The sequence below is a fragment of the Podarcis filfolensis genome (assembly GCF_964270895.1).
Source record: "Podarcis filfolensis genome assembly, chromosome: 9".
NCBI classification, from domain to species: domain Eukaryota; kingdom Metazoa; phylum Chordata; class Lepidosauria; order Squamata; family Lacertidae; genus Podarcis; species Podarcis filfolensis.
The window spans coordinates 20475582-20496197 of record NC_139610.1 but is presented as its reverse complement, the minus strand read 5'-3'; the positions used below and the strand labels follow the sequence as shown (position 1 = coordinate 20496197).

At 44.7% G+C, this 20616-nt stretch overlaps 1 protein-coding gene across 1 annotated transcript in view; it reads left to right on the top strand.

Annotated features, from left to right (window-relative positions):
• Positions 1-10102, top strand: part of GRXCR1 (glutaredoxin and cysteine rich domain containing 1) — a 53268-nt gene extending 43166 nt beyond the window's left edge. Inside the window, exons 4-5 of the mRNA XM_083630771.1 lie at positions 6880-6945; positions 9816-10102. Of these exons, the coding sequence (XP_083486897.1) occupies positions 6880-6945; positions 9816-9995 (246 nt within the window). The 3' untranslated portion in view covers positions 9996-10102. The remainder of the gene's footprint in view (positions 1-6879; positions 6946-9815) is intronic.
• Positions 10103-20616: the final 10514 nt, after the last annotated feature.

Genomic DNA, 20616 nt, shown 5'->3' with positions numbered 1-20616 from the left:
CTGGGTCCTAAATGGGTCCAGTTGCTGGTCACGGGTTTGAGGCAGTCCTCTTTGCTGTGCCCACCTGGCACCTGAAAACATGGGATAGAACTGCTTATTAAAGGTAAAGGGACCCCTGACCAGTAGGTCCAGTCGTGACCGACTCTGGGGTTGCGCACTCATCTCGCTTTACTGGCCGAGGGAGCCGGTGTACAGCTTCCGGGTCATGTGGCCAGCATGACTAAGCCACTTCTGGCAAACCAGAGCAGCACACAGAAACGCCGTTTACCTTCCCGCCAGAGCGGTACCTATTTATCTACTTGCACTTGACGTGCTTTCGAACTGCTAGGTTGGCAGGAGCAGGGACTGAGCAACGGGAGCTCACCCCATCATGGGGATTCGAACCGCCGACTTTCTGATCGGCAAGTCCTAGGCTCTGTGGTTTTAACCCACAGCACCACCCACACCCCAAAACTGCTTATTACCCCATCTTATATGCTAGGGATAAAGAACATGTGCTTTTCCAGATGTTGTTGGACTCCAACCTCCATCAGCCCCTGTCAGAATAGCTAGTGATCAGGGATGATGGGAGTTGTATTCCAGCAACCTCTGGAGAGAAGAGTGTACATATTTACTGAGGTTGCAAGTCAGTTGAATTGCAAAGGGGGGGAAAACCGAAAGATGTCCTTTCCTTTTAACAATGAATAGTGGTTTCTGTTTAATCAAATTGTACGCTTTCTAATACTTCCCGCTGTATCCCCCAAAGACACCTGTTTTAAGGGTCTGCCATCAATACATTTTATCAATTAATTAGTAAGTTGAAAGGCAAAAGATTCATCAACTATGTTCTTCAAATGTGGTGGACAGCCTTATTGAGTCCACATCCAAGTAAGGATAAATCATCTCGTGGCATTAGCTTGCCTCTGTCCATGTTGTTAAGTGCACTTTAGTGTGTCTGTAACATTTATATTGGCCAAGGGCTGCTTATATCTGAAAATGAATCATGCCCTCTGCTGGGATAACGATGAAGCATACATAATGAAACTATTTCGACTAGAAGGTTACGTAAAAAGGAGCCTGGACGCTTCTCATTTCTAGGTATTGAAAGGTATTGAGAAAGGGGTGGGGGAGCCCTGACAATGGCCGAGTGATTATAAACTTAAAACCTGCTTGCCTATGCAAGTAGATATTTTATTTTAAGGCTATTTAGAAACACCAAACAGCTCCTGTACCCGTCCTTATGATGAAGCAGGTCTATGCAAACAAAGCAAAACCCTGGGCCATCCCAACAAGCCAGCTCACTCTCATTTGCCCTGAAATCACAGAGATCGTCAATCAAAGCACTAAACAAAGTAAGCAAGTTGCCAAATGGGCACAACCAGCTCACCACACTGCCTGCATAAAGCAGTGGCGGTAAATCTAGCAGTCACCTTAAATGTATGGTTACCAGATTTTTTCCCCAAAGAATCCGGGGACACTTTTTTTTTTGAAAAGAGAAAATAAGTTATTTTTTAAAATTATTTTTTTTAAAAAAATAAAGAAGTAATATCTTCTCTTCTGCGGTCTCCTCTGTTGCACGGCCTTCCTCTGGGCCCTGGCCTGCTTTCTTGGAGCGCTAACCACTGTGGAGTAGGTTCAGGTCGGGCCTGGGCTTGGCCACGTCTCCTTGCCCTCCCTGTGCTCTCCTACCTCTCTTTCTCAGTGGCAGCGGCAGCAGCTCCCCTCTTTTTTCTCCGTCCTCTTTCTCTCTCTTCCTTCTCCTTCTCCTCTCCTCCTTCTCCCTGCGTTGGCTCCGGGGATTTTACTGGCCCCGGAATGCCACTGGGCAGTCGCTTCCAGCTTGATTTGGGTTGTGGGTGTGGGTGCGTCAGTGGTTCCCCCAGTTGACGTGCCGGGCGTCCCCAGTTCCCTCTCGGCAGTGGCAGCGGCAGTGGCAGCAGCAGTCTCAGCAGCCCAGAGCCAGCCTGGTAGCACAGTTGGCTCTGGCTGGCTTCAGGAGCTGCCCGCTGCCGTGGCATCTGCCATTTTGCCTCGCCAGAAGTCCCCATATGATGTGTCTTGTACCATTTAACCAATCATGCAACATTCATCCCCTACTATATAATCTACAACACTTAAAATATAAATCCGGGGACATTAAATGAAATCCGGGGACATTCCGGGGACGGATTTTGTCCGGGGACAGATTTGTAAATCCGGGGACTGTCCCCAGGAAATGGGGACGTTGGGTAACCATACCTTAAAGGCCCCAGCTTTATAAGAACTGCTGATAAAATTACAGTCGTACCTTGGAAGTCAAAAGGAATCTGTTCCGGAAGTCCGTTCGACTTCCAAAACATTCGGAAACCAAAGCGTGGCTTCTGATTGGCTGCAGGAAGCTCACTTCTGGGTTTGCAGCATTCGGGAGCCAAAACGTCCGAGTGCCAAGGCATTTGGGATCCAATGTACGACTGTATAGGAAAGGAGTGGGAAACTGGATCCAGCCAGTAGGTGTTTTTGAAACCACACAGTCACCTGACATCAATCGCTTGATGTCACTGTGACACCAGATGAAGCATTTCCCTTTATCCATGCAGTTTGAAATCAAACAGTGCAGGCAAAGGAAGCAGACTTTGTAGCCACCACTGACCAGCTGACTGCGCAGGTGGGAATGGTTTGAGGTAAAGGGTCTCATGAACCAAATTAGGAGCCCAAGGGTCAGAGGATCTCCATCTCTGGTATGGGAGGTATCTATTGTATATTAAATGTCTCCCATGAACACCACAGAAAGGAAGCAGCAGGTGGCATTTGAGTACCAGAGAAATTTCGTCACTGAAATGCTTGTAGTATTGTATTTTTTTGTTTCTTCTGCAGAAATGTACTTTTCTTTTGTTGTGGTAAGGAAACACTTTAAATTGTTTAAAAAGTATTAAATCACAAGGCTTCATATAGCTACATAAAAAATGCATGCTGTTATTTGCTGCACTTCTAAATGCATCATCTTTGTTCAAAATGCACATGTGGGGAAGTAATTCTCAAGCATTGGGGTGATGACTCTCTTGGGAGCAGACAGAACTGATGTTAAGGAGAGCAGGGTTCCCTTCCCTTCCCTTCCCTTCCCTTCCCTTCCCATCCCATCCCATCCCATCCCAAGGAGTAGACTGTTTTCAGAGAAAAGTTCCCAGCCTCATTCTCACACACTCTCAATTTCAATAAAGCTTTTTATGTGTGTGTGTGGGCCTAGTCTCTGTAGGATCTTTACAACTTGAAAATGGCAGCAGCAGAAGAATGGCAGTTTCTCTAGACTATAGCAGTTAGAAACCTGAAGACCATGGAACTTGATCTGAACCCCTCTGCACCTCTTGAATTCACATACAGTACCCTAGCTCAGTGTAAAAAAATTGAACTACAGTCCTAGGATGGATCTACACACAGGAAAAAACCCACGATAAATATGTCAAAAATTAAATCATTATAACAAAAGGGGGGGGGGAACAACACTATGAAAAATCACATAGAATTTCTTTTACTCTCCAGCGCCATCTGGTGTTGTATGTTTATAACACAATCAAAATGCTGGGTTTTTTTTACTAATGTAGCTGAGTCCCTAGACTGCTTCTGTATACATGTATCTGCTGCATCTGCAAGGGGGTGCATATCTTTCCTATGTATTCATTTGGGGAGTATAAGGTGAACTTGGAGACCTGACAGGTGCCCCAAGGCCCATTAAACACCAAGGGTGAGGCATCCACCATTGCTGATGTGCAATGGTGATGGGAGATCAAGCGGATATCAAAGTGATATACAGAAATTTGGGGAGCTGGTGAAGAAGGCTGCAAGGGAAATGCCTACCTATGAGAAAAGAGTCCTGCAAAGAGACTGGTAAGTTAGGTACTGTCCAGACTAGGGCTAGAGACTTGGGTTTATCCAACTTTGGTTTGTTTTCGCTCCGACAGGGATATTTTGGTTTTCTGTAATTTGGGGGCATCACATTTCTTTCTGACATTTATAGCAATTTATAGCAATACCTAAGGAGGCTTCAAAGGGACCCCGGTTAACTTTTGGAGGCTGTTTGATAAGGAGCAGTCTGGTAAACAAACGGAAGCTCAGTCCGGATCAGACTGAGGCACTGTTAGTGGGTGGTTCTCTAGACCAGATGGATGGGACGTTGCCTGCTCTTGATGCGATTCCACTACCTCTGAAGGAGTAGGTATGTAGCTTGGGGGTCCTCCTGGATCCTTTGCAGTTGCTTGAGGCTCAGGTGTTCTCAGTGGCCCGGAGTGCCTTCTATCAACTTTGTCTGTTGGTCCAGCTGCACCCCTATCTGGACATAGACGAGCTTCTGTCATCTATGCTCTGCTACCCTCTAGGCTAGATGACTGCAACACATTATAGGTGGGACTGCCTATGAACAAAGTTCAGAAACTTCAGCTGGTGCAGAATTCAGTGGCCAGTTTGCTCACCAGGGCAAGATTGTTTGGCAGCCAGGGCAGGATTGGCGTTATATGCTCAATTAGTTTCCATGCCCAATTAAAAGTGCTGGTGTGATGGCCTGGGATTCGGACTCGGAGGCTGAACCTGAGGAATCCCAGCCTGCACAGGATTCCCCGCCTCCAGAACCAGCTGAGCCGGGGCTGGGGCTTGAGCCTGAAGGTACCAGCTGAGTCTGCTCTGGCTCCTGAGGTGATGGAGGACCCATTGCCTGCAGGTGCTCCACTCTCAGCCTCGTCAGGGGAGGCTGAGGTTGCCTCTGGGTCCGGTAACCCTCCAGCCTCTCCTGAGCTGCAGAGGCTGAGGGCAGAGAGGCGGCGGGAACTAAGTTCCCGCAGGAGGAGTGCTTGACTCCAGGCCAGGAGAGGTGAGTCACCTGTGGACCGGGGCCGCCCTATGCCTCGGGGCAGATAAATAAAAGCCAGCCAGCCCCAGGCCCAAGTTGCGGGAGCAACATTGTTGGTAGCCAGTTCCTGCCTGCACCCTGTCCTGCCGGAGCTCCTGACCTCACCCGACTCCCTGCCTTGGACCCAGCTTCATCTTTGACGGACTGCCTCCATACTGCACCCTTGACCTCGGACTGGACTCAGACCTCGCCTCACAGTTAACCCACGGGACCAGCACAGTTGGTTTTGACCTATAAAGCCCTAAACGGCTCAGGACTGCAATACCTCAAGGACTGCCTCTCCCCATATGAGCCTATCCAGACCCTGAGATCATCATCTGAGGCCCTTCTTTGTGTGCCCCTTCCACGAGAGGTCCAGAGGGTGGCAACACAAGGACAGGCCTTTTTTGTGGTGGCTTCCCCAGTTGTAGAATGCTCTCTCCAGAGAGGCTCACCTGGCGCCTTCATTACATATCTTTAGGTGCCAGGCGAAAACATTACTCTTCTCCCAGGCCTTTGGCTAATTAAACCATCTATGGCCTTTTAAATGAGGGTGCGGGAGTTGTTATTTGTCGCTTTGGGATTTTTGTTTGTTTGTTTTTATATTGTAAACTGCCCTGTGATCTTTGGATGAAAGCTGGTATAGAAATCTAATAAACAAACAATCAAATTGACCCCTTATCGGAGGGCCCAAGATATGGGTACACTCCTTACACCTAGCAACCAGTATATGCAAGTATAATCCCTCCCTCCCCACACCCTGAATAACGCACACATTAAATACAAATGCCCTGGTAGTGTTGCTCAGTTCCTCAACAGGTCCTCTCTGATTAGCAGAAAGAGCCAAAGGAAAGTTTTATATCTTCTTTGGCAGTTTAATTTTCTTTACAGTAACCTTTTGTACTTTCAAGATGAAAAACGAAGAACCTCTTCATTACTGCCTTGCTTCAGAGCTCAGAAATCCCCCAGGGTCCTATGTACTCAACCTAAATTATTTTTATTATTCACGGCTGGATCTTGATTTTAGTGTCATAATGGTATTTTTCATCATCTTTCTTCCCCTGGCATCATATCCTCAACATGCTCCAGATGAATTCAAGCTGGAAATGCTTGAACAGTAGAAATACTGTTTTTCTCATGCTCATTTAGCTGTATTCTCTGATGCACTATATGTATAAGAAATTGCCTCTTTGACATATTAACAAGGTGCCTTCCGTTTTTTATTTATAAGAAAGCATGTATTGCAAAAGAGGGACTGGGAATTGCAGTGATCATGTAGTACAAGATATATGAGATACTGTTATGTACTGAAGTTCTCACTCTGGGCCAGCAGGGGGATACTGTAGATAGTTATGCAAATGAAGGATCGAAAGTGACGTTCAGTGATTGGATAGTTTTAGAAAGTTGCTACAGTAACGTTGTACTGGAGCTCTATATAAGCAGGCTGACTGAGCCCTTCAGCTCAGTTCTGTTCTGGCCTCTGAATAAACAAGAGCTGTTGAAGAAGAAGAAGAAGAAGAAGAAGAAGAAGAAGAAGAAGAAGAAGAAGAAGAGGAGTTTGGATTTGATATCCCGCCTTTCACTCCCTTTAAGGAGTCTCAAAGCGGCTAACATTCTCCTTTCCCTTCCTCCCCCACAACAAACACTCTGTGAGGTGAGTGGGGCTGAGAGACTTCAAAGAAGTGTGACTGGCCCAAGGTCACCCAGCAGCTGCATGTGGAGGAGCGGAGACGCGAACCCAGTTCACCAGATTACGAGACTACCGCTCTTAACCACTACACCACACTGGCTCTCACTGTGTCGTCTGATATGTTCACCCACAACTTAACATGAGATACAATATGTAATAATCCTGTGTTCAGCAGTCAAAGCACACACAGGCCAGCTGAAAAAGTATGATGATATTGTGAATAAATTTCTTTCCCCCCCCTTTTTTTTAAAAAGCACCTGTTTTCTAACTTTCAGCAAAATTGTCGAGACAAAAACTCCAACAAAGCTTTATATCTCAGCCGTTACATTAACAAATTTTGTCTGTTTCCTTACAGGGTGCTGAGAAAATTTTGTCAATGAATGAATCAGGGGAACTGCAAGATCTCTTAACCAAAATTGAGGTAATTGATGAGGTTATAAAAGATTACACATTAAAATACCATTCTCGTACATTAGTTACATACATAGTGTTCTGTGGTAAGCTCACAGAAGAATTATATTTTCTTTGTAAGGGAACATCAACATGAATGTCTCCAACCTTTTGCCCATTCTTCACTACAAGTATCTGTTGGCCCTACACTTGTATTAATTCTGGAAAAATAAATTTAGGAACATGGCCACAGGAAGGTAATATGTGGTTCTGCCCCGAGTACATATAATTGATGCCCATGCCTATGGCACCCAACCTCTCCCAGCCTCTATTACTCTATGCCTCACATAGAGAACAGGGCAGCTCAGGCTAGAACTACATATTGCCCCAAACAAAATGGCCGCCTCTTCTCTGCCATGTGGCGAAGTCACAAAATTGTGCATCTTTGTTCCCATTGGGTCTGAACTGGTGTGACAGACCAGGAATGACTGACCTCTGAGTATAAAACTGGTAGCTTAGTGAAGATGTTGACCCAGTGTGTGGCAGCTGTGAAAAAGTTGGGATTCCATGCTAGGGATCATTAAAAGTTAAATCAGTATTATAAAAGAAAATATATCAAAAAATAAAACTATCAATATTATAACACCATTTTGCTAATCTATAGTGTGACCACACCTTGAATACCATGTACAGTTTTGGTTACCTCAGCTCCAAAATAACACCGTAGAACTGGAGAAGAGTCAGGAAAGGGCAACCAAGATTATCACGGTGTTACTTGGCCTCTCCTGGTATGCCCCATGGAGGACCTTAAGGTCCATAAATAGCAACACCCTAGAGCTCCTGGGCTCTAAGGAAGTTAGATTAGCCTCAACCAGAGCCAGGGCCTTTTCAACACTGGCTCCGGCCTGGTGGAACGCTCTGTCTCATGAGACCAGGGCCCTGCGGGATATGATTTCTTTTCGCAGGGCCTGTAAGACAGAGTTGTTCCGCCTGGCCTTTGGCTTAGAATCAATTTGATTCCCTCCCCCCTTTTTTTCCTTTCTCCTCCTGTGATGAGGCTGCATTTTAATTGTTTAATGTTGTATTTTAATCTTGTTTTTTAAGTTGTATTTCAGTCAGCCTGCTTTTATTATTGGTTGCTAGCTGCCCTGAGTCCAGTCTTGGCTGGGGAGGGTGGGGTCTAAATAAAATTATTATTATTATTATTATTATTATTATTATTATTATTATTATTATTTTTTTTTTTTAAAAGAAGAGTAGACAAATTCATGAAGGATAAGGCTATCCATAGCTACTACCCACAATGGCTACGTTCTGTCTCTTTGTTGGAGGCAGCATGTCGCTGAATACCAGTTGCTTGGAATCACAAGTGTGGAGAGTAATCCTGTCCTTGTATTTTGGTGTTTTGTTGGAAGCCGCCCAGAGTGGGCAGGGTATAAATAATAAATAAATAAATAATTATTATTATTATTATTATTATTATTATTATTATTATTATTATTATTATGGTGGGCTTCTTTCCCATAGGCATCTGACTAGCCACCCTGGGTCTTTGGCCTGATCCAACAGGGCCCTCCTTACGTTTTGTTTCTTATGTAAATCACAGCCATAGGGGAGCCCAAGAAGCCTCAGGACCATGGAGAGTGGAGGGGTTTATCTGCAACCATCTGTTATAAGAATCTCAAGGTCTGAAATATAGAATAAATATTCATAAATGCACACATATCTAAATATATGAACCATGTGTCTGAAATAGTATGGGAGAGCAATCCTGAAGCCATGTTAACTCTCCCAGTGACCTCAGATATTCCTCTGCAGTAAGGAAGGCAAATCCCTTACTGTCTTTTTGCTTGCAAATCCTGTCTTAAGGGCGTATTTGTGTATGCCTGTGACCTGGATTCAGGAACTAAAGTATTAACCATCATAAAAGAATGGCCAGGCTGCCCAGGCAATACAATCAGTGACCATTCTCAGGTATCCTGGCAGGCAGGACTTCTCCTTCTGTGATATATGTATGATTTTTTTTAGGGTGGTGGTCTTGGGCTACAGGGTGGGCAATTTCAAAAGTCTTTATAAGGGCTTGCGCACCATTGTTCAGGGTTCTCCTCCCTCCTGCATGTGGTGAGCGGGGACCCTGTTGCAACAGTTCTTTGAGTAAAGATCAGTCTTACTAGCCACTTTGCTTCTCAATATACTCTGGTTGGCCTCTGTGGACTCTATATGGGCTCTATACCCCATAAGAGAAAGGGAGCAGTTTTTCTTATAACACATCTCAACAAAAAATATCTCCTTGAAACTTCCGTTCCTAATTCAAGGGAAGCTTCCGCTGGCGGGAATGGAGGGTTCTCTTGAAAAACAAATAGCAGCTTCAGAAAGGTTTTTGTTGGAGCTATGGGTCCTGAGAGTCATACAGTGGTACCACTACTTACGTGCCCCTGTTGTTACATATCCTTCGGGATACACACACAGCAAACCTGGAATAATAATAATAATAATAATAATAATAACAACAATTTATTATTATTTATACCCCACCCATCTGGTTGTGTTTCCCCAGCCACTCTGGGCGGCTTCCAACTGAATACTAAAAACAATACAGACATTGAAAACTTCAGTTGTCTTTTAAAATAGTTGTTTATTGCCTTGACATCTGCTGGGAGAGCATTGATTTATTGTGCCACGTGTGTGCGCAGAACAGGTACCTCCGGTTGCGGAAACCTCGGGATCCGACCGGAGCTCCGGAACGGATCCCGTCCGCAACCAGGAGGTACCACTGTATTTACATAAGAAGAAATGTGTAAGTTACTTTCATTCTCACAGTTAATTCCCTGTCTGGTTTGGCCCTCAGAATATAAAGCAAATAATGGATGCCATCTTACTTTCTGTCTCTCCCCCCCTCAGAGAGTTCAACACCCTCATGAATGCCTCTCATGTGGGGGCTTTGGTTTTATTCCGTGCTCAGCGTGCCATGGGAGCAAGATGTCAGTGTTTCGGAACTGTTTTACGGACTCATTCAAAGCCCTCAAGTGCACCGCTTGCAACGAGAACGGATTGCAACGCTGCAAGAGTTGCCTCAGCTAAGGATGGCGCCTTGATACAAAAAACAACCTCATTTTATTATGTCAACGCAGCAGTTTGTTATACTATTTTATATTAAGGAAAACCACCATGTTTGTCTAATTCAGTCAATAAACGTTCATTTGTAAAAAATAAAATAAAATAAAAAGTTGCTGGAGTCCTTTATGTGGTGAGATCTCAGTTACCTGAAACTCAACGTATAAAAAGCCGGTATAGTTGTACCTCGGTTTTCGAACATGCCTAGTTCTCAAATGTTTTGGCTCCCAAACAATCAAAACCTGGAAGTGACTGTTCCAGCTTGCGAACGTTCTTTCGGAAACTGAACGTTTGGTGGGGCTTCCAATTGGCTGCAGGAGCTTCCCGCAGCTGCTATTTTCCTGCTTTGTTTGTTTGCTTGAAAGCTCTTGCAAGATTTTATTAAGTGTTACATAAGGTGAGGGGAGATAGAATGCATTCCATTTTTTGGTACAGTTTTATAGTTGCAGGCAATTTCTTCCTTTTAATTCAATATTCTTAAATGAGGCTCTTGATGTTCAGAACAGTTTGGTTTTATTTTTTTATTTTTTTAAGAGAGAGAAGGAGGCTACTTTTATATTGCTTCAGGGGATATACAAACCTTTTCTTTTCCAGTGAGAAATAATACCACGAGAAATTGATTTCCATCAAATGTGAGGTGTCTGGCAGCTTTGTCATTTGAAAAGATCTATAACAGGCGAGATCCTGTCAGGTCCAACAACACACTAAATTAATATCAAGAACTTGCATTTCTATGGCCTTGAGAACTTGGTGTGAAACCTTGGAATAGAAGGACAGCTTTGCACCCAATAAAGTAAACTAAAGCTCTATCCAGGATCAAGTGAAGATGGCCAATGTTGATAAACAGCCGCAATATATGCTAAGGGATAAGATCAGCGCCAAATGCAAACACACAGGTTCCCATAAACAGCTATTCTGAATGGCGTCTTTATTACTGCTCATTTTGAGACAAAGAGATACCAGGTGACAGATACAAATGAGTAACCACACCAATAGAATTTTCCTGGCCTGGAAAGAATTTTACCCTCATGTCCCTTCGCCAAAACTGGAGGATGCAAAGGCAGCTGAGCCATTCTTTCTATTAAGACTCATGTGTCCTTTCATAGTACACACTTACTTACATGGGGCCGAAATGGTGCAAAAATGTGGTTACAAAGCATGGATACACATGGATCCTCAGGATTTTTGCATTGGGTCACCCCAAATTCACCATCAGATCACATGTCTGTGGCCACAGCATGAACCACAAAAATCATACATCCACTGTTTTGTTCAGAATATTTTTTTTTTCTTGTTTTCCTCCTCTAAAAACTAGGTGCGTCTTATGGTCAGATGCTTCTTATGGCGCGAAAAATACGGTATGTATGTGTGCCAGAACAGAAGGGCCAGGAAGACCGGGAGGAAGTATGCCGTCAAAGGGAAGCAGAGGTTAAAGTTCAGGGCAGCAAGCAAGGAAAAGGGGGAGGCATTAGAGTCCTTGTACTAGGGACGCGGGTGGCGCTCTGGGTTAAACCACAGAGCCTAGGGCTTGCTGATCAGAAGGTCGGCGGTTCGAATCCCCGCGACGGGGTGAGCTCTCGTTGCTCGGTCCCAGCTCCTGCCCACCTAGCAGTTCGAAAGCACGTCAAAGTGCAAGTAGATAAATAGGTACTGCTCCAGCGGGAAGGTAAACAGCATTTCCGTGCACTGCTCTGGTTCGCCAGAAGCCGCTTAGTCATGCTGGCCACATGACCCGGAAGCTGTACGCCAGCTCCCTCGGCCAATAAAGTGAGATGAGCGCTGCAACCCCAGAGTCGGCCACGACTGGACCTAATGGTCAGGGGTCCCTTTACCTCTACCTTTACTAGCAACAAGTTGCTCAAAGTAAGGAAGAAGTTCTGAGACTTTAGGGTCAGCTGGCAATACTCTGGCAGGCTGGTGCTACAATGTAGATGGCACCTTGCCAGTCTAGCATACCCTCCAAGTCTCCCAGTTTTCCAGGGATAGTCCTGGAATTACAAAAGCCGTCCCAGCTTCTGATTTGATCCTGGAACGTCCCACTTCTTAAAAAATAAATAAAAATAACACTTCATTTTTTTCTTCCCCATAACTAAGGTTGACCCATTTTTCACAGGCGCTGGCTTTTACAGAAGACAAATGAAATGATATTGTTGATGAACAGGGCTTCATCTTCTTCATGGTTAAAAAGATAACGGCAGAAACTTCATGTATTATTTCCGACCCTTGCTTTGTATTATGGCATGAAAGCTAATTTTATTCACTTAGGAGCAAGACACATAATATGACCACAAAAGCATTCGACGGGAAACATTTATGCCCTAAATAATTTAGGTGGTGGGAGAATTTCGATTGCTCAGCTTACTTTAAATAATTTAGGGGCGATAAGGAGGAGTATTGTAATCCAGTGACAATCTGCAGAATGAAAATTAGGGGAAATCATTATTTATGTTCATTCCCGACTCTCGTTCTTGATCTTGTGGGTGCTGAATTTTGGAAATGGCGGCATTTCAGTAAAGGGTTATGAAAAGAGCAATCTGGTCTAAAATGCTTCTGGCTTACCAGTCCCATTGTGAAAAATAGCTTTCAAATGAGTTTTAAAGATTTATGAAATCGAGTAAGCTCTTGCTAAAGTAATGGCACTTTGCAATGATTTGCATGTGAGTCCTTCACAGTCTCTGTGTTTTGATGTCCAGACTCCATGCATCGCCTTTCGAAGGAGACAGCCTGTCTCTTGGCAAAGAAACGTCTTTTAATAGCCAATTAGCAACTACCACATGCCCATGGAAAAAGAAATATTACAGGCCCTTGCAGTGTATGGGAGGAAACCTCTTGTGTGAATTTATTCTAGGCTGCTTTTTCAGGTGATTTGGCGAGAAGTTATATTTTGAATGAAGCGGCAAAACATCACTGCGATTGCATTGATATTTAATGTACTGTATTTTTCCCCAAAAAATGAAGGGGAAATGTGTGTGCGTCCTATGGGGCTCTCCAGGCTTCAGGAAGCTATCCGCAAGCCTTGCAGCCCACAAGCTCGGGGGACAGCGGGGAGGCGCAGCGCCGCCATCCTGCTGTTCCCCGACCTGGTTTGGAGTGCACTTCTCCCCAGCACCAGCCCCACAAGCTCGGGGGACAGCGGGGAGGCGCAGCGCACCTTCCTGCTGTTCCCCGACCTGGTTTGGATTCCCTGACCTGGTTTTGGGGGGGAAATAAAGGAAATCCCCCCCTTTATTTCCCCCCCAAAAGACTAGGTGCGTCCTATGGGCCGGTGCGCCCTATGGGACGAAAAATACGGTAATATATCAGGGGTGGCCCACTCCCAAGAGGCTGTGATCTACTCACAGAGTTAAAAACTGGCTGTGATCTACCCTCTTTTGCGGGGTTTTTAGGAAGGGAAGCCCTGTTTTGAGGGGTTCAGGTCAAAGTTGTTCAGCTTCTGTGGGGGGGGGGGGAGCCAGTGATCTACCAGTGATCTACCACAGACGTCCAGTGATCTACTGGTATAATAATAATAATAATAATAATAATAATAATAATAATAATAATTTATTATTTATACCCCGCCCATCTGCCTGGGTTTCCCCAGCCACTCTGGGCGGCTTTCAACAGAATATTAAAATACAATAATCTATTAAACATTAAAAGCTTCCCTAAACAGGGCTGCCTTCAAATGTCTTCTGAATGTCAGGTAGTTATTTTTCTCTTTGACATCTGATGGGAGGGCGTTCCACAGGGTGGGTGCCACTACCGAGAAGGCCCTCTGCCTGGTTCCCTGTAACTTGGCTTCTCATAGCAAGGGAACCCCCAGAAAGCCCTCGGCGCTGGACCTCAGTGTCCGGGCAGAACGACGGGGGTGGAGATGCTCCTTCAGGTATACTGGACTGAGGCCATTTAGGGCTTTAAAGGTCAGCACCAACACTTTGAATTGTGCTCAGAAACGTATATCATGATCTACCTGTTGGACGTGCCTGCAATATATTATTACGTTATTACAATATTACAATAAAGAAGTCAGTCCCCACACCCTCACTTTTTTGTGGTTGAAAGACATGCTGTGATGAAAGCTGTCTTCCAGTTTTTCGAAGGTTTTCTTTCTCTGTGAAAGAGCTTTTCACTCTTCTACTTCATTCTCTCAGCAGGAGTGAAACTCTGTCAGTATATATTTGCTCACAGGCCTATACTGGTCGCTGATTTGTTACCAGACCAAATTCAAGGTGTCAGTACTAGTTTACAAAGGCCTTAGCAGCTTGTGAGCTCGTCTTATCCCATACATGCCCATTCGACTGCTTCAGTCTGCTGAAGTGGCGCTATCAATATGTACTACATAATACTCTTTCTGCCCTTGTATGAAATTGAATATTTAGTGTTTGCAGCCTTTACACCAGGCTTCCTCAACCTCGGCCCTCCAGATGTTTTGAGACTACAATTCCCATCATCCCTGACCAGTGGTCCTGCTAGCTAAGGATCATGGGAGTTGTAGCCTGATTTACACCTTTGAACTCCCTGCTGACTGACATCAAGCAGAGGCCTTCACTGTACTCTTTTTGGTGCATGCTTAAAACATTTTTGCTTAGGAAAGCCTATACAGGCATGTAGAAGCGATATGTGTTTTAATCTGTTTATTATTGGTTTCAATTGGTTTTTCATGCTTTAAAATGCCGATTTTTAACCTCTATTGACAAATTAATGGGTTTTATTTTTTGCGAACATCTTTAAGGTTTTACCACCACTAAGCAGTATTTAATGTTTGTTAAATAAATAAAATAAAGTATCAGTTTATAGCAATGGGAGTTTTTTAGAAAACGCAGGCAATATCCTTTCAAGTAACTTTTTTTTTGCAAAGTAGCATGAGCAGTTTGGGGGAAACTGTGGCTATGAACAGGCATGAAATAATTGGAAAGGGAAGAATTTAATAGTGTTGGGGTGGTTTTCCCCCTCTGTAATTCTTTGCACCCTTCAAAACTGTGTTTGGAACTGAAAAATGAGCGTCACAAAAATTTATCACGTGACTAACTGAAATGTGCTCGTGTGATTCATAGTGCTAGTGTTTTTCAGGATAATCCAAAGTCTTTCCCCCTCAGAAATATTAAGGATTGGATAACATGACTTCTTTTGCTCTGCTTGCTTTGAAGAAAGTGTGACTTCCAAGGAGTATGTAGCAGTGGAGAGTAACAGGGAAAGATCAATGGACTGTGGGGAAGAAACTGTGTTTGATGAGTCTGAAGATATTTGATCTGGAAGTAGCCGAGTCATAGTGCTATTTTTATTGCGCTAGGAAAAGGTCACAGAACCCTAAGAGATACCATGACAAATGGCAAACTGCCAAACCTATGGCTGTGGGGAAAGGCGACATAAAAAAGAGTGATGTACCGACAGTGGGATTGAATATAAATTAAAAGAGCGAAGGAGGTGGCAAGAGAAAAGGTGGTGGTGGTAGGGCTTTGGAAGCTGTCAAAGAAAAACTTACTTCCCTTGGCACAAGATAAATAGCCTCTTGAGAAGCAGAGCCATCAAGAATTTCCATTTAAAGTTACAGTACATGACATGTAAAATTAGGATGGCTGTTGCTGCCGCTTGTACTGCATCCATACGGGCTGCTGCTTGCACAGTGATTGTTCAGGCTGCCGCGTGAGCGACATCAGAAGGCATCAGAAGTGGGGAGAGACTGGGTCAGCACCATTCAGGAACAGGGCTGCTAGCCGACTAGCAGTGCCCTGCACTGGGCAATGGCATCAGCAGACCACACAGATGCTGGGGCTGGTCAGCAGCCATTAAACCAAGATTATTTTTGTATGAAAAGCCTGTGCTCTGTCCCTAAACCAGGGGTCAGCAAACTTTTTCTGCAGGGGGCCGGTCCACTGTCCCTCAGAACTTGTGGGGGCAGACGGACTATATTTTGAAGAATGAAAAGAACAAATTCCTATGCCCCACCAATAACCCAGAGATGCATTTTAAATAAAAGCACACATTCTACTCATGTAAAAACACCAGGCAGGCCCCACAAATAACCCAGTAAGGTAAAGGTAAAGGGACCCCTGACCTTTAGGTCTAGTCATGGCCGACTCTGGGGTTGCAGAGCTAAAGTGTTGCACTATTTTAGTGTTGTTAGCCGTCCTGAGCCCGGCTTCGGCTGGGGAGGGCAGGATATAAATAAAATTTATTATTATTATTATCTCACTTTATTGGCCAAGGGAGCCGGCATACAGCTTCCAGGTCATGTGGCCAGCATGACTAAGCCACTTCTGGTGAACCAGAGCAGCGCACGGAAACACCGTTTACCTTACTGCCGGAGCGGTACCTATTTATCTACTTGCACTTTGATGTGTTTTCAAACTGCTAGGTTGGCAGGAGCAGGGACTGAACAACGGGAGCTCACCCCGTCGCGAGGATTCGAACCGCCGACCTTCTAATCGGCAAGTCCTAGGCTCTGTGGTTTAACCCACAGCACCACCCAGAGATGCTTTTTAAATAAAAGCACACATTCTACTCATGTAAAAACACAAGGCAGGCCCCAAAATAACCCAGAGATGCATTTTAAGTAAAAGGACACATGTAAAAACACACTGATTCCTGGACTGTCTGCTGGCCGGATTTAGACGGTGATTGGGCCAGATCCTAAACTGTGGCCACGTCTGTCTGCTTCATCCACCACAAACGCGTGTGCACGCCCACCACAAGTGTACTTTATTATTATTGATCAAATTTGTATACCACCCTTCATATATTTGATGGTCATTTGTTTTGCCTGGGCTAAGAGATGTACCACTTTCAGGTGGAATCAAACTTGACCGTATCAAATTCATCAGCAGACTTTAGATATCTGATATCTCCTGCTGCCCATTAGCTAGAGCACTTTCTGTTTACAAATATATATATATATACTTAGTAATGCGCTAGGTTACTATGTGCAGTTGTAGCTGGCAAGATCTTACCCTATGAATTGGGAGCGTTATGCAAGAAGAAAAATATGTCACACCTCTGAGTAATGTTTCACATTGAAGCAGGGAGGTCAGTTGGAAGATTGGAGGAAAAGGTTGAGGTTGCATTTGTCAAATCTTACTGTTATGAGAAAGCTATCTTGGCATGGTTTGCCTATTCCTGAGAACAAATAAGGCAGTTGTGCAAGGGCATTTCAAGCTTGATCAGATACTTGGCTTTCTCTTTGTCTCCTGGGATAACCTGGCACCGGTTAGTCTAGGCAATGAAATTAAGCTGCTGTTTTAGCAGTCTTAAAAAACTGTTACAGGAGGCGGAAGAAGCTTCTCTCTCTCTTCCAAGCCGAACGATAGGTTTTTAATGCCCTCTCATAATTCCTTCCACATTATCCACAGGAACTTTAACACGACTAAGTATATGATCATACTCTTTTCTTACTGGCCTCTCTGTAGATGATGTAGAGAGAACAATAGGAAATTGTGTGGACCTAGATGAGCTTCCATGAATACAAACAAGCAGAGCCCTGCTGGCTCAGACCAAAGATCTACAAAACACAAAATAAAGTTTTGTTCTGTTGCCAGAGTGGCTGACAGTCATGGATGGATGCAGAGCCATGGTGGGATACACCAGCGGGGGAACCTCCAAGGAAACCCCCAGGAGAAGAAGGCTTAGAGCCAGGGGATTGGTGGTGGGACGATGATGCGTAGTCAGAGAGAGAAGAGGGGACAAACTGGGAGGAGGAGGAGGTGTCAGAAGCTGAAGAAGCAACAGGGTTTAGTGAGCGGGAAGAGACTGTGGCAGAGAGCAGTCCAGAAACGGAGGCAGAAGCAGAGGTGAGCAAGGAGACAGAGATGAGGCAGGCTGCTGAAGAATCCAGGGACTCTCCCCCTTGGCTGATTTGAGTGTGCCCAGACATTGTGCGGGTCCCCCTGGTTGAAATCATCAATTTGTCCCTTGGCACGGGGACATTGCCTGGGGAGCTGAAGGAAGCAGTGGTGTGTCCGCTCTTAAAGAAAACTTCATTAGATCCTTTAGATCTATCCAATTACTGCCCAGTTTCGAATCTTTCATATCTGGGTAAGGTAATTAAGAGAGCGGTTGCTGAACAGCTCGGTAGGTTTCTGGAGGAAACATTGGCTTTAGATCCATTTCAGTCTAGTTTCTGTACTGGTTTCGGGACCAAGACAGCTCTGGTCACCTAACAGATGATCTCTGTAGATAACTGGATCGAGGTGGGTCAGGACTGTTGATTTTTTTAGATTTGTCAACAGCCTTCGACATGGTCGATCACGATCTTCTGGACCACCGCCTTGCCGACGTGGGGATTCAGGGCACAGCCCGAGAATGGCTGTACTCCTTCATCTCTGGTCAGGGACAGAGGGTGGCGCTAGGGAGGGAGATGTCATCGCACCACTCCTTGGTATGTGAAGTGCCGCAGGGTGCAATCCTTTCCCAGATGCTTTTCAACATCTTCATGCGCCCCCTTGCCCAGATTGTCCGGAGCTTTGGGAAGGTGGGGACCTTCAGTCCCCACAACAGCTTCATTGAGCAAGATCTACTGGGAGGGTTGTTGTGACCAGTAGGACTGAGTTGTTTTGTTTCATTGAATAAACAGCTAACTTCATTGTGCTTGGTTGTTTTATTGTTGACCTACGCTTGACTCCAGCTGCTGACAGCAACCAGATGCCCAAGGGAAGCTCTCAAGCAGGTTATGAGTGTAGCTGCATGCTGTTCAGAGGCATACTGTCTCCAATACTGGGTGGTCGGGGATATAGCTATTATGGCCAACAGCCGTTGATAGTCATAGCCTCCATAATTTTTTTCTGATCCCATTTAAAAGCCATCCAAGTTGGTGGCCATCACTACATTCTGTGGCAATGCCTTCCACAGTTTGTGCTGTTTGAAGAAGTATTTCTTTCTGTCTGTCCTTCCAATATTCAGGTTCATTGGCTGGACAGAAGCCATGCTGCCTCCTGACATTGAGCTAGTTTGCCACCAATGTTTCACCTAAAGAGAAGTTCAAAGGAAGCATGAATTTTCCCTGCTGGCTCAGACCAAAGATCCACAAAATACAAAATAAAGTTTTGAGGGAAGCCCAAATGATTACAGTGGTACCTCGGGTTACATACGCTTCAGGTAACATACGCTTCAGGTTAAAGACTCCGCTAACCCTGAAATATTACCTCAGGTTAAGAACTTTGCTTCAGGATGAGAACAGAAATCGTGCTCCGGCGGCGCGGTGGCAGCAGGAGGCCTCATTAGCTAAAGTGGTGCTTCAGGTTAAGAACAGTTTCAGGTTAAGTACGGACCTCCGGAACAAATTAAGTACTTAACCTGAGGTACCACTGTACTGATATTTCTTAACAGGATTCTTATATGCTTGAATAAGGGATGGTGAACCTTTGGGTCAATGGGCTCCAACTCCCACCAGGTCCAGCCAGCATGGCCAATGGGAGTTTCAGAGCAACATCTGAAAGGCAGAAGGTTCTCAGTTCCTCATGAAAGTTATCCACTGGCTTTTACCTAAGATTTCATTTGAAGTCAATTTGAATTGTAATGGAAGTAAAAACATTGCCAACAAGGGTAGTAACATTTCTCAAGGGGGTTTCCACATCTCCCAATTTATAACATACAAGATGGTTTTATGTTGTCAGAAAGATTGTTCACAAAGTCTGAGTAATTAGAGATAATTCTATGACTGCAAGTAGAAGTGGCCCTTAAGAAATCCTGAAGATGAAAGAATATGTTATCAATGCATTACAAGGCTGCTCTTTGATGTGGCTTAATTAATTTCAGTATCTTTGGAGATCTAATTTCTCAGCAAAAAGAAACACAAACGTAACACAGCCATGTTGAGATTTATATTTACTATCATTCTCTTCAAACAATGACATTGGATTACTACTTCCTAAAATAAAATAGACATGCTTTCTTCAAAAGTACAGGATTACTGATTGAAAGCTAGACGCTTATTCTAAACAGTTGCAAGAAGGCCTGTAGCCACAAAATTGAACAGAGTTGATAGATATAGGAACCAATGTATACTCCAAACTCATTGTAGCCTTTTTGTCTCAATAGTTGAGAAACAACTAAGGCATTTTGCATCACCCCCACTCCCCACAAGCCAACTTGGTATCTTCCATATGTTGTGGAGTACAACTCCCATCAGCCCCAGCCAGCATGCCCAATAGCCAGGGATGATGGGAGTTGTAGTCCAAAACCACGTTGACTATACCTGCTTTGGCAGAACACTCCTGCTAGTCTTGAGTGAAGAAGGAGGTGACTGACACCATAATCTTAAGCATGTCTACTCAGTAATAAGTCCCTTTATGTTTAATAGTGCTTGCTATCAAAGTGGAAGCTCAAAGCTACAATTCTATGCACATTTACTTGGGCCTTAGCTCAGGGAAAGCAATGATGATTACTTTTGAGTAGCTATTCATTGGATTGTGTTGTGCATCTGTTTCCAGGGGCGGAGCAAAGGGGGGTAGAGTGCCCCGGGTTACATCTTTGAGGGGGTGACAAGAAGGCACCCCGTGGTGCGCTTGCCCTGCCACTATCATGCCACCCCAGCCGCGTGCAGAGGATCCTCCGCTTGCGGCTGCACCCTCCACCGCAGGCCTGGGCGGGCAGGCCAGGTCGTCTTCTTATATAC